Here is a 14448-nt window from a genome sequence, read left to right as displayed (position 1 = left end):
AGTGTGCAATATTTGTTTGTGTTTTAACATGTCTTGAGTGACAAAGAGAACAGTATTTACCATAATAAAATCATTGACAAGCACATGTATTTAATTTTACAGCTGAATGTGAAATATTTATCTTTTAGTAAGTGGAAAAGAGGATCATTATACCCGTATCATGATAAAACAGTAAAAACAGTATAAACAATTGTGTATTGTTGTGTAGTTTTGATTTCACGAAGGAACTCTTGATAAACTTGATGCTATCATTGATTTACATGTACAGTAAATCTTCCTCTTCCCTAGTAAAAGTGGCACAATTGTGATTTCACCCTTTCGTTGTTAAGTAAGCATATCTCGAGATTAAAACAAGCAAATTGAACAGAATAAACGGCATTTTAGAGCTAAGACTATGCCCTTGACGTTGATATAAGCATTATGCCACAACAGTATTTTTCTAATTGTCAAAGAGGGCGCTTTTCACTTGCACAATTTTTTTTGAGTCCGGCTGTATATATTACTTCACCCAATGGTAAAACATCAAAGGCACGTCGTTATTTAAATATAATATCAATTTTAAAAATGATCCTGAATACCACGTACATCATTTACATATACACTTTCTTTTATCGAGTTGTGCTTGACATTTGTTTTAAAGATATTCCTGTACAAAATACTATTCTAGTCGATATATTTTGTTTAAAAACTCAGGTGAGCTAAACATATAAATATTTGTATTTTCAAGGAGCACCACAGTTCTTCTCATCGGAGCCATCTTTACAGTCTGGATCCCAATCGCATCTAAATGACGCTTCAATACATTCACCATTATCACACGTGAATTGTGCTTTGTTGCACGTGTAACCTTTAAAAAGAATAATAAAGGTCAAACAACATAAGTAATATATTTTGTTGATAACAAAGAATTCTTTTGGAAAACAAAACGAACAATGGATGATTATTACTTCTAATTATGCGAATCCTGACAGTAGAGGGCGTTGTATTATTATCAATTTTAGGCAGGCGGTGATGGAAGCGATATCGCCAATTTTGAGGTCGCCATTGGATTAACACATAATCATGAAATCTTCACAAACAATTCTAAATTTGTTATGTGGTGTCAAAGCAAAATTATCTTACTCTAAAACCGTCGGGGTTCTGCAAAGTACCCCACTGCAAGTATGTTAATTTTCCATTTGTAATTGCTAACCGTGTATTTTGAATGGGGCTGTCAGCCCTGTATCTTCGCCAGCCTCGTACATCACGGTCGCGCTTCCTATGCCGCCTGATTTTAGGAGAGGAATTCGTACAACCGGAAGTAATGATTAACCATTGTCATTCTGAAGATGGCTGCATTTAAGAGGACCCACTAAGCCAAAAGACCTCTAGAAAAGATTGAACCAAACACAAGATTTATTAAATATATGAGAGGTATTTCCGGTCAAATTGCGAATGCTGCATTCAAATCCGCTACATGTAAAAAGGTTTAATTTGGGTCAATGTTTGGCCAAAGTTTTATTTTAAAGGGACACTGCCCAAAATAGGGTGACATTTTAAAATGCACAAATCACGTCGAAAACCGTACGGATTCAGATAGATCGTGTAACATATCTAGTTTTTAGAAATTAAAAAGGAAGCAGCACATCACGAACAAAGAACTGTATGGTGACCTACAGAAACTTTCACAGAAGATCAAAGAGAGGAGGACACGTTTTGCTGGGCACGCGTACAGGAGCAAAAGTGAGCCTTTAGCCAAGCTGATCCATTGGACACCAAAACATGGACACCCAGATAACCTGGTAGACCCCCTTTAACATAATAGTGGATGTATTGAAACAGGCCACTGGACTGGATGTTATTGATTTGGGAACGGCCATGCAGGACAGAAGGACTTGGCGTGCTGTTGTAGTTCGAGGACACCACTCATCTTAAGCAAGCAAGTAAGCAAAATGGACAGATTTTGTGCTGTACAAGGGTCACGATCTAAACGATGCCCCGATATTGTCTTGAATTCTAGGCCTACCTATTTCAAAAACAATTCAAATAAAGAATAACATGCACCATATATGATATTTTGTTACATAGTTGACATCGACATCCCAAAATGTCATGGATAATAGAGTTCACATTTGAAGTCAAATGATATACCATTTTAAAGCTTACGATATATATTTTCTAAACACGAAATAAAACAAAATTGGCCAGGCCGACTTTACGGCTGATTCGTAGTGACCGGTCACATTATGAGTCCCGTACTATTAAAGTCATAATGTACGATCTTATAATATGAATTTGGTTAATTTTTTTCAAACCTGATTTTTTGGCATATTTGTAATGTTTACACATGTCACAACTTGCACCTAAATGAAATCAGCCAAATTTGTTGTGTTTGTAGGTAAACAGAGCAAAGTTCGACATAAAGTCATAATTCAAGAAATTATGACTTTATGTCCGCCCATAGAACTGCGTGTTAAACGGCCAAAATAACAAGCAGTGTTTCTTTCACGTTACCTCGTTATTTCAGCTCAAAATGGACAGAAACCATTCCCGATCATTATTACTAGTATTATTTCAGCATTTTGAGTATTTAATGACAAATTTAAAATTTGAAGGAAATCGTACATTTAGCCTTTAAGTAAGACAGTCCGGAATAAAACATAACACATTTTGGCTTGGATGGTTTTTCTAATTTTCTAGATATTAATGGTGTACTTAACCCCCCACCCATACTAAACCCACTCTACGTACCTGTGCACATAGCTGGATCTTCATCTGCTTTATCCTCACAGTCGGCAATACCATCGCATATACCACCCGGTATTATAGTGATGTACCGCCATCGCATTCAAAATCCTCTGTCGGCAAGGAAATATACACATCAATAAAATTGATCGAATAATATGAACAAATTGTAATTTGAAACATTTGTGGCTGAATGCCAGAGTGTGCTACTTTTCCAATGAAACATCGATAACAAAATAATCATTAAATATTTGAATTGAATTTCTCACGTTTTTGAGAGGCTACGATGTCGTATCTTATCCTAGATGGATTTTCATGCCGTCTGTTGATCTGGTGGCAATTGTTAAGAAAGAACAACCCTAACTAAACTGGGTAGGCGGACTTTACTACTTACTATCTTGTCCCTGGTCAATGACCAATCGCAGCCAGATCAACAGACAGCCTAAAGATATAGACTAATTCCACCAGCCGTCTACACTGCGCATGTACTGTGCTATGCCTCATAGTGACGACTGATTAACGTATAGTCCATATCGTGACGGACTTCTGAAAATTATTCATTGCGCCCGTGTAACGCGTCGCTGTACCGCGCCGTTGTGACAAGATCGCGCTATGAAGCTCTAAAAACAACAAAGTCTGTCAAAAGGTCAATTTGGACATAACTGCGCATGCTCTATGCCACAGTAGCTATACCTATTAATTGTTTGATAATTTATACAAGTACAAAAAACTCACCTTCGCAATCAACCTCATCTTCTCCTCCGGGCTTGCAATCCTCTATACCATTACATACATCGGTCAACATAAGGCATTTTGGCATTCCTTTTGGACACTGAAATTGCATATTTGGATTGCAAGTGTAAGCTGAAATTAAAAATAATTCAAAAATTTAATTATTCTGTGTTTTCTGTTTATTTGTCTCAAAGGCCCATTCTCAGATAAAGCGTTCAAGTTTGGTCTCAGGAATGACAAAATGCCAACCACGAAGAATTCATGAAAATCATTCAGAATCGTAAACTTTAATAGTTTCAGAAGACAAAACAATGCATGGATGATTTTTCAACAATACTTCATTTTGAACAATATTACTTGTACGTATTGGGGGTAACGTATCTGTGGTAACGTATCTGTGAAGCCCTTTCCAACCTTTGTCTAAATCGTGCAAGTGTAAAAACTTACCGACTTAATACTCATACTTGACCATTCATCACCAAATGTACTAAAGTCTGGTATGGTATTTGGCTTCCTTTATCACAGCGTTTTTTCCGAGGGGAGTAGAATTTAGGTAACGTATCTGTGACGACATGAACGTAACGTCAGGACTTTTTGCCATTAATAGACCTGAGTTTTTTACTTTGAAACCATTGTGTTATGTACCAAATATATAATATAACTATGGAGCCTGCTTGATCACTCATACATGAGAACATTCATCTAGTTAATTATTTTCACAGATTGTTATCCATTAGCAATATGGTAACGTATCTGTGAACTATATTGGCGACATAGTCTCAAAGGCTGGCGACATGGAGGAAAACAATGGATATGCATAATCAGCTGTATTGTTTTATACTTTCTAGGCATGTTACAACCTCTAGCCCCACATATTTTAGAAAGCAACTCCTAAGAATAAGTTATATTTAAAAAAGTTATTTCTTTCTGACGAAACAAGTCTGAATACGACTTGAAATTATGAGCGACAAATATTTGGCATTTTGAACACTTTATCGGAGAATTTGCACAAAACCACAGAACCCCTTACCTGCGCAAGTTATTAAAAGTTAAAAGTACTAAAATTAGAGAATAAACATTATTGTTTTGTAACACCCAGCCGTGTATCTATCGCCCCTTATAACACGTATATACCATTAATTTAAGTGACATTTGTGAGTGGACACTACAAATGAGCCGTAAACTCGGCAAATTGTATTCTGAGATACAATGCAAAATGTGCCGCAAGTCGTATTCATAGGTGTCTCATTTAGGCGCGACATATTTCTCATTTGATAGCGTTTAAACCAATCATTCTACATATAAAATCATTAAATAGCTCTAGTCTTTGTTTGCTTTGGCTAAATCCTATTCAAGTGGTGCGTTACAATTGCATTGTATTTTGGCTGGGTATGTATAACCAACAATTAACAATGAGAGGACATTCCTGTACCTCGTTGACTCGGGGATGATTTGAAATGACCACCAATTATGACTTTATTACCAGCAAAGTGGAACAAGAGACACATATAGAACCGAAAAGGGTACCATTTTGTTGAAGGAGCAGAGTTCAACAAACCATAACCCCGCTTCTGGATATCGTTTGAAGTCAAATGATATACTATTTTAAAGCTTATGATATATACTTTCTAAACACGAAATAAAACAAAATTGACCGGGCCGAGTTTACGGGTGATTCGTAGTGTCCAGTCACATTTATAATCACTTTTGTGACCATTTTCATAAAGTTCACGCTCAGTCAAAAATTTGGCAAATCCACTGAGTCCTCAATTACGCGCGCGAACCGAGAATACGATTTCAGGGCGCACAGTGTCATCGCCCCGATATCTTCATGGCAGAAATCGCCATGGTAGGTTGAATCCACCGCAACGCATGGCCATTTTGTATCGACCTGTTTAATAGTTTTGAGTCGCATAATGGGCCGAAGGACATCTGACTAAGGCTACTGACAATAGCCCCGATTAGGCCGGTGACTGACCTCGCTGTGTGTGAGTCGAGCATGGTACGCCATAGGTCATGTGCTTTTAGACTACCTCCACGATTGGCCTATACACTGCGCTATATAATTCGGCACATATAAATCAGAATTATTGTCAGTTTTTGACTCAAGACGCAAGCTTCTTTCTCAAGACGCAAGCTAACGACTATCATATCTGTTCAAAATATATATTCAAATGAAAGGAACCATATCTGGTTGTTTCTTTATACGAAATCATTTACGGAATCATTTTCTACCCCGGTATCCAAAGATTTTCTTCTCATATCAAACTCGTGCATAGCACATTCACGTGTATCGATCCCGGGTATTGATTTTAGTATCTCTGCTGACAAAGTAATTATTAGCCAGGCGATGTCGGTGTGCGACGCGCGATTACTGCAGCAACACATTTGATTTCGTCCGCCTATTGGTCATACGTAATACTCGCATATCTATTGAGAGATATAACACACAGCCACATAATTAGAATAATACGAGGATTGGCCAATCAGATTGCCAAGGTTATTGGGGATAAAATACTAAAGACCCTATTCACTACGATCTCATCCAGCTCGTCGACTTCAATAATGCTTGTGAACTCATAGAATACATTAGGAACAGAAATTAATATTCAACAACTTGTGCGTTGTCATTGTATAGAAACAGGTCATTGAACTATAAGCACAAACCTATTCTTCCAATAATTTATTGTAATTATCTTACATACACCACCGTGATTTAAAACCCATACCATGAACTATAAGGTAACGCAAATGCTGCCTGATTACTCGGTGTACATTTCTTATATTTGTTTTCAGTAGATTATTTTGTTACCGAACGAGATCTTGATTGATGGCGTCATGAAAACTGATTACATTGTCATATGTTTAACGCCAAACACTGGACACCACTAGCACATCACATGTCATCTCTATTGTATGCCATCAAGGTATAACGGGAAACATATAGTGGAGAATGTGTGGCGATCCCCCCACAGCAATATTTCACGGTGGAGTCTAGCTTTTACCTCATGAAATGGTATACAAATATTGATTGTTTATGTGTACAATGGTAAGAGTATTTTCATGAGGTGAAATATGGACAATGGAACAGTTCATATTTCACCGAATGGAAATATTGTCTCCATTGAATGAATAAAAACATTCATTTTGTTTTATATAACTCATATAAATTCTTTATCTTCCATTTAATTTTATAAATCACCAGGAAAACAAAATAAATTACAAAAATATTACAAACTGTATGTATTTTAGAAGCGACACCCACACCTAAAGGGTGGATCTTTAGCTTAATTCATTTGGGTGTAAATACAAGCGTGTTAATATCCCGGATGAAACACCTTAGGGGTACCATCTTTTATCCTTTAGGTGATAAGAATTCTGCTATTTCGTGAACAAACAGGGGTAACTAATGTTGTAAGACAAATGTTACATTTGTAAATCGGCGAATTACCATCCGCCCCATCCGTGAACATGTTGAATGGCGATTGTCAAATTTTTGTCCGCATCTTCATTTCTGTACTATTGATACTACACCAACCGCAGACGCTGAGCCATAACATTTCCGTCTCTGATGAATACAGTTGCAATATATTCTAAGTTTGTTAATCATGTCAATTTGCCTATTTTTACGAACAAACCATACTTACCGCCGCAACCTCTTTCGTCACTGTTATCATTACAGTCCTCCTCGCCGTCGCATATGTATGAAGCGTCGACGCATTTGCCTGTTTTACACTTCCACTCGCGCTCATCGTCCCGACACCTATCATCTGTATGTATAAAACACAACATAATGATTATGCACTATTTAAACATGTTTACTGCTGGTGTAGGTGCACCGTAATCAGGATACGAGGTTCGAGATTTATACATTACATTTTAAAAGTGATGGAACAAAAAGAACCCGCAGTTTCAAATATTCCATCTTAACCCATTGAAAGTACTACTTTTGCTGCTAGAGTGTCTGGTCTTCACTGGTTACCGCGGGTCATCCTTTACCAGTAATGTCACACTGACTTTAGTAGCTTTTAGTGCAACTTTTAAAAACTTTTCTTGTTCCATTCAAGGTATCGACAATTTTACATTTGAAGAACTAAACAGGGCTTGTTTTTGTTACCTCATTTTAAAAAAAATTAATGCATATGTTTTGAGATACTGGATCGTATTATAAATAAAAGGGGTAATTACTTTTTGTGATGTGTTTTAGTTGCCAGGTATGCTAATAAACAAAAATATTAGTAAATATTTTCAGGCAATTTCCGAATGGAAATATTAGAGTTTTTGGGGATTAATAAATACATGTTATTGTGGCTTTAGCCGGCTAAAAAGACACTTGCAAGCATTGACGTCTACACATTGAGGGGGTGCTGATTTCGATTTTTTAGTGTATATTTTCATGAGCTATTAAGGGGTGGGGTATGTTTGGATAGTATTTATTGTGGGACATTATAGCACATCAGAAGAATACGAAGAATGTCCTTCTGATATCAAATAATTTTTTTTGAAATTCGCAATGTAATACACATTTTATGGCAAATTATTAAAAATTTATGTTTTTGATATTTAACAGTACTCGTATATATAGTAAACTTTATAAATCTGATGATTTATTCTTTCGTATTGAAGATATGGATTTTTTCCCAAAACATAAAAAAAAAATAGGTCTTTTAATACTTATGAAAGGTCAAAATTTTCAATTGATCGTTGGCTTTTCCTCCCAGCTACATACACTTTAAGAATATGTCATTAGATTTATAAAATTTACTTCGAGGACTGTTATATATCAACAATGTGAAAAATATCAAATTTGAATAATTTGTCATAAAATTTGTATTATATCGTAAATTTCACAAAATGAACATTATTTGATATCAGAAATACATTCTTCGTATTTAGAATGCACTTCGATATGCTCTGATGTGCTCTCATGTCCCACAAAAATACTGTCAAAACACTCAAAACGCTCATTCCAGATCCCTTAATTGATACATGAGAGTGAATCAACTAAAGACTGAATTGTTATCTTCATGCCGACTGCATATTTTCGGGACAATAGGGCTTTGAAACATCGACGTTTGGCACCAATTACATTAACGTCTTTTGAAACAAAAAAATGTGTTGCGACATGGAAAACATTCAATATCGTGATAATCAACATCAATTTGGGACATTATAGCACATATCTTGGTGTTAAGTTTGATTATAATATGTCATGGTCCTCACATTGATTATTTATCTAAAAATGTTTCAAAAAGAATTGGTATTATTAGGCGTTGTAGACATTTTCTTCCACATCACACTCTTGTTATGTTATCAAATGCTCTTGTAACCCCTAACTTTGATTATGCTAGTTCAGTGTGGTGTAATTTTTCTCTTGAATATCAAAGATGGTTTCAGGTTTTACAAAATAGTTTAGCTAGAACGATTCTATGTGCTGATATTAGGACGCCAGTAATAGACATGTTAAACTCACTAGGGTGGATCAAACTAAGTGACAGATGGAAAAATCATATGGTCGAATCCAACCAAAAGTGTCCACGGGCCAAAAATAAAAGTCCGAAATAAAAATGTCTCCACAATGTTTTCCTTTTGCCCATTGATTGATGACATATTGGCCTTATAGGAACCAAAAGTGCCATTACTAATCTTGAAAAATAAATCCAGGACGTGTGATAGTAAATGTGATATCAAAACCCAATGTTACCTACGAATACCACTAGGATGCTTTCACTATCGCAATACTAATCAACCTAAAACAAATGGAATATTCCCATTAACGCTTTTTTTCGTGTAATGTAGACCACAGGGTGTCAGGAAAATGCTAACTCAACCAGAAAATATTTGTTTTTATTTTTATAACGCGATCAATATGATCTTAGTCAATTTATGCTAGTTTATTTTTGAAAATGAAGTTTAGGTCAGTTTCTGTATTTTATTTATCAAATGAGTATGAATCAATTTACATTGTATAAGAACGAGTATGATATATGTTTTCAAGAATATTACGAATTATACGCATACACCTAACGCTTTATACAATGAAAAGGTGAAAAAACCCGGGTATTCGTAGGTAACATGAGCGATTTAACAATATCTATATTGAGTTTATAGGTTTAAATTTTGCTATTATGGTAATGTATTAATAAAATGGTAGTTTTGAGATCTCTTTCAGATGATACGTCCAAATGAATCAATGCTATTACCTTAGATCAAAATTTTTTGATGCTTTTAGCAAGATTTTGACCACTTCATTTTGATATACAAGTAGTTAATCAGCAATTTTACATAATAAATAATTGTTGAATGAATCCGTATATGGGTAATAATAGTGTCCTGGGGTACCGCTTAAAGTTTTTGACAATTAATTTCCATTGGTAGGGACACTTCATTACACATGTCATGTATTATGCTGTATTCGTAAGTAACATTTCAGTATTTGTAGGTAAGAATTAGACTTTTGGTGGTTATCGCAATCAAAACTTTATTTTATAAAGCACTTTGAATGTATTATTTTCTTTATGTGCGTTTATTGATACTTTAGACCCTATCAGGTATTAATAATGTCGGTTCACAGCGGTTGAAAGAGGATTGAAGTAAGAAACAAAGGCACTATTGCTTAATTGCACACAAATCGCTTAAAACCGTTATTGCAGACTTGTGAAGTCCATCTTGGAGTCATTTACGTCTTGTGGCCTTTCGTTTGAGGGCAACTACAATTAGCTTTATACCAGGGTCCATCAATGTGTTGTCTAGATCATGAGACAATGAGAACAGTCGTTTTTCCATGGTATTCGTAGGTAACCTTAGCGAAAACGTCAAAAGTTACCTTCGAATAAATCAATTTGGACACAAATTACTCAGAAACCAGAAGGTCGGTAAACGTTTAAAATGAAGCACACATGACAGTTGACAAATCCAAGTATTTATCCCCTTCTAATCTTCTTTGAATCTGATTTTTCTTACAAATGAGCAGACCGTCGTCTATTTCAGTACATATTATTCACCAATTAAGCCGTATTCAGTTTTGCATGGTGGGCATGTATGTAAATTCGCAACTTTCATTGACATATGATATGATAGCAAACATAGAGGCCTTCGTTATGTACCAATATGGGCATTGGCATGAATGGCGGTATTTCACAATACTGTCATGATGTCAAAGTGTATTCGTAGGTAACATTCGGTTACCGAAATTTACCTACGAATACTTGCTTTTATTGTTGACATCTCAGAAATATTTAAACGCAGGTTATTGAAACTTGGTAGAAATAAAGAGTGTATTACCCTGCACCTATTGCTTAACTATTGTTTACTATTCTCTCACTTTGTGGAAATGGCACCGCTTTTAACATGTATTCGGAGGTAATGCATATTTTTTACCAAACCTACCTTTGTGCCATTTAGAATTTCTGGCAGCTAAACACAATAATAAAGATGTCCGAATGCAATGCATTTCAGTATTGGACATATCAAAGCTTGTACCGATTGCGCATTTATTAGTGATTTCCATTTTTTAAAGATATATCTAGTGCTATGAAAAATTGTATTCGTAGGTAATGTAAAAAAATACCACTCAAAAATTATCACAAAAAATTCATAATTATGTACAAATATGTGAAAAATTGAACAGGCAATCTTTGAATACACACCTATCAGGAAATCAATTTAGATTCAATCCAATGACTTCTTTTCATAACTGATTTAGATGTTTTTAAAAATACTTTAAGAAATATTTTGAAAAAATGGGTAAAAATAGCATGTTTTTGGGTCTCTGTGTCTACGTTTTTCACAGAAGGGGGTCTTATTATATATGGCGCGAAGCGTATGATCAAGGCGAATAAACACAATACAAAAACGAATGCCAATTGATTAATACTTTTAAGTTATGGCCCTGAACATGCCGTGTACATGCTCATGTAACCAGAAATCATTCGTCTAATACATTGATTGTTCCAAAATACAACACTAATTCTAGATTGCGTACATTTCACGTCAGAGCTGCTCATAATTATTTGGAAAAGTTTATCACCAATGATTCGAACTGATATGGAAAATATGTCTGTGAGACTATTCAAAACAAATGTTCTCATTTCATGTTAAAATGTATAATAGTCTATGAATTCCTAATTGTGATTGCATTTTTTTTTGTATATCTTATATTGTATCACTTTTGTGTACTATTATACTTTATATTATATTATGTTTTGTATTGACTGAGGGCCTGCTTGGAAAGCAGTGCTGGTCACTGAAGTTGTTACCCTCAATAAAGAAAGAATAAACAAAACAAAACTTCCGGTATTTCTGTTTAGGCTATGCGGAACATGTTTTCCTAGATAAAATCAATTGGAGCCATATCAGTTCGGCATTATTAAAGATTTTTAAATACCAAGCTTAGGTGACGTTACAGCTTTTTGAGCGCATATTCTGAAAGGTTTGAAACCTTCATCAAACTACATATAGCAATGAGAAAGGTAATACATACTTGTTATTATAGATCGATGCCCAAAACTTGAAAAAAAATATTATTTCAACTGAACTTATCTCTCTGCAGGATAATTACATAAACGATGGTGAAATATTTGAATTCCTTCACCTTTTCCTGTAAAATATTGTCATTTTTATTTATATATAAAAAAAGAAATAAAAAGAAATCCGCATTTCTTTTTTTCTTCAAATCGCGCGAGTTTACAAATGCGTAAACGCAAGCTGGTCTAATCAAAGATAATAAGATTATAAATTGTGACATACCTCGTTTCTGCAGTGCTCGGTGAAGACTTTGCATTCCTTGATATGATCGCTGTAATTAAGATTATTGTTTATTGTCCAAATTAGTAGTTTTATGCAAGTATAAGGTGGTACTACACCCCCTGATAAATTTTGTGACTAATGTCTACACACTGGTAACAAAAGTTATGTATATTACAGGGGCGTGGAATCCAATTACTTCACTGAATTTCAGTGATTCAAGACAAGTGGTTCGTTATTTTATGTTACGAAATGAGGTACATTCTAGCGGTACCTCTTTTCTTATCATAAATAACGTACCGCTTGTCCTGAGTCACTGAAATTCCATGCCCCTATAATATACATAACTTTTGTTACCAGCGTTTGAAATAAGGCGCGTCCTTGCGTCAAATACCCGTGAAAGTAAGGCTCGGACCCGCAAATTTCCTATGGTCCGGGTCCGCATGACCCGTAAAAATTGAACCAAGTAAAGAGCAGAAAATCCTATAGTTTTGTTGTTCCACTGGAAAATCTGGTTAACATAATACGTCCAGCTCCCTGAGTACACTTTCATTTTAGTTTCCCATCATGTTTTCAATTTTCTACAATCTACAAGTACACCGTGATGGCCGTAGCTAATTCTCTCTCAAGCAGGAGGTATTGCTAGTTATTGTTTCTATAGTCTAAACCAACATTTAATACTTCGTAATAGTCGGACATTTGAAAATTAGAATTGGTAAGGACCCTTGAAATTTCAAAGGCAAGTGTATTATTATTTTTTTAGAAAAATGCAAAAATATTCACAAATTTATCAAGGGGTGTAGTACTACCTTAATACAGGGTTCAAAAGAAATAACTCCCCCTCTAAAATTACAAAACATTTCTTTGCATAACTTGACATACATTTTGTTGATTTGAAAAATTCAAAAAGCTGTAAATAGAGGAATTGTTTTACAACCCGTTTATTTTCAATTAACAAGGTACAAGGATATCGATACACAAAATATTCATGATCATATTGAGGCATGTGAATATGTAAATAATAAAGACAATAAGCGGCAAATCTTACAATACATCTTTAAGTCCAACCAAATTAATATCTCTGAATAACTTCATATTAAAAAAGATATCATCCCAATTCCCGCATACCATACATCATGTTTTTTAATCTGGTATAGAATATATAATATTGATAAATCTTTATGTACACTTACCTTTTTAAGAATGTTCTTTTCCGCAATTTGGCTACATTGCCCTGCGTACAGCATTACCATTAAGGTCAAACCCAGTAATACAAATCGTAGATCCATCCTTAAGCTTCAAGATATACAAAAACTATACTCTGGGTTCAGAACTGTTAGCCTCCTTTTCAGCTTTGAACTGTTAGCCTCCTTTTCAGCTTTCAGATCAATGATCAAGATAATTTCAAGACAACTAGTCCATTTATATACTAATCCGATCGGAATATCTGAGCAGCAAAGGTGTCATGTGGCAGGAATTGATAGCAAGGTGTACCAATCATATCACATATCATTTCCGAGATATTAATGCCAATGTATCCTGCAATTAAAAGAATTTTGTTTACTTTAAAAAACGAAACGCAAACTCAAGAAATTAAACACATGTCATCTTAATTACAGCAATGGCTCCATTATACTAGAGCAATCAATCTATCAAGCACAGCTATTACATCATTAACCAAAATATGTATTAAATTCAGTTTTCAATTTAATTACGAGAGATATTCCCAGAGCTTTATTATGATGAAAACCCCATCACAATTAAAATAATGGTTCCAAAGGTATGGCCGTTTTAGTATTTCTCATAACAAAAGACATATTTCCGAATCCGAAACAGCTTTACGTGACATTCCGAACCACGGACGTCGCACATACACTTCCTATATCTGCACGTGCTAAGCAGTGTATGGGGGTGAGAAGAAATTCTACAATGTTGTGATGTAACTTAACTTAATTGAATGATTCCTGACCATATAGGAACTTTTTAGGAGGGAAGAGAATTCTCACCTAAGGCAAACCCAAGGCTCGAACCCTCACTGATCGTATTCTCCCGGCCGGCAGCGCAACACCTTAACCGCTCGGCCATCGCGCTTTATTATACCCTGTGGCACCGCGAAAAAGGAGGGGGTATTAGGACACTAACCAAGATCCCAATATTTTCCCCCATCAATTTCCCATCCCCTCACGGCAAAAATCCAGACGTCGCGCCACAGTTGATACTACTGTTGCTACTACTGACAAATTTATA

General features: G+C 35.2%; 1 protein-coding gene across 1 annotated transcript; it reads right to left on the bottom strand.

Moving 5' to 3' along the window:
- Positions 1-652: 652 nt before the first annotated feature.
- On the bottom strand, positions 653-13606 carry LOC140169794 (CD320 antigen-like). The gene is made up of 6 exons (XM_072193098.1): positions 13395-13606; positions 12205-12253; positions 7104-7226; positions 3460-3588; positions 2731-2837; positions 653-847 (listed from the first exon to the last, which is right to left on the bottom strand). The coding sequence occupies exons 1-5, from the start codon at positions 13488-13490 to the stop codon at positions 2803-2805; spliced, it is 432 nt and encodes a 143-aa protein (XP_072049199.1). The 5' UTR covers positions 13491-13606; the 3' UTR covers positions 653-847; positions 2731-2802.
- Positions 13607-14448: the final 842 nt, after the last annotated feature.

Source organism: Amphiura filiformis, chromosome 14, assembly GCF_039555335.1.
Source record: "Amphiura filiformis chromosome 14, Afil_fr2py, whole genome shotgun sequence".
NCBI lineage: Eukaryota > Metazoa > Echinodermata > Ophiuroidea > Amphilepidida > Amphiuridae > Amphiura > Amphiura filiformis.
Note: the sequence above shows the minus strand (reverse complement) of the source record. Positions and strands in the feature narration are given on the sequence as shown.

Bases quoted from the DNA above. Each gene is read 5' to 3' on its own strand.
- LOC140169794 (XM_072193098.1), bottom strand. From the start codon at position 13,490: ATGGATCTACGATTTGTATTACTGGGTTTGACCTTAATGGTAATGCTG. The intron at 7,227-12,204 runs GTATGTCACAAT...TTATACATACAG, and splicing joins CCGAGCACTGCAGAAACGAG to ATGATAGGTGTCGGGACGAT. The intron at 3,589-7,103 runs GTAAGTATGGTT...TTTTAATTTCAG, and splicing joins TGACGAAAGAGGTTGCGGCG to CTTACACTTGCAATCCAAAT.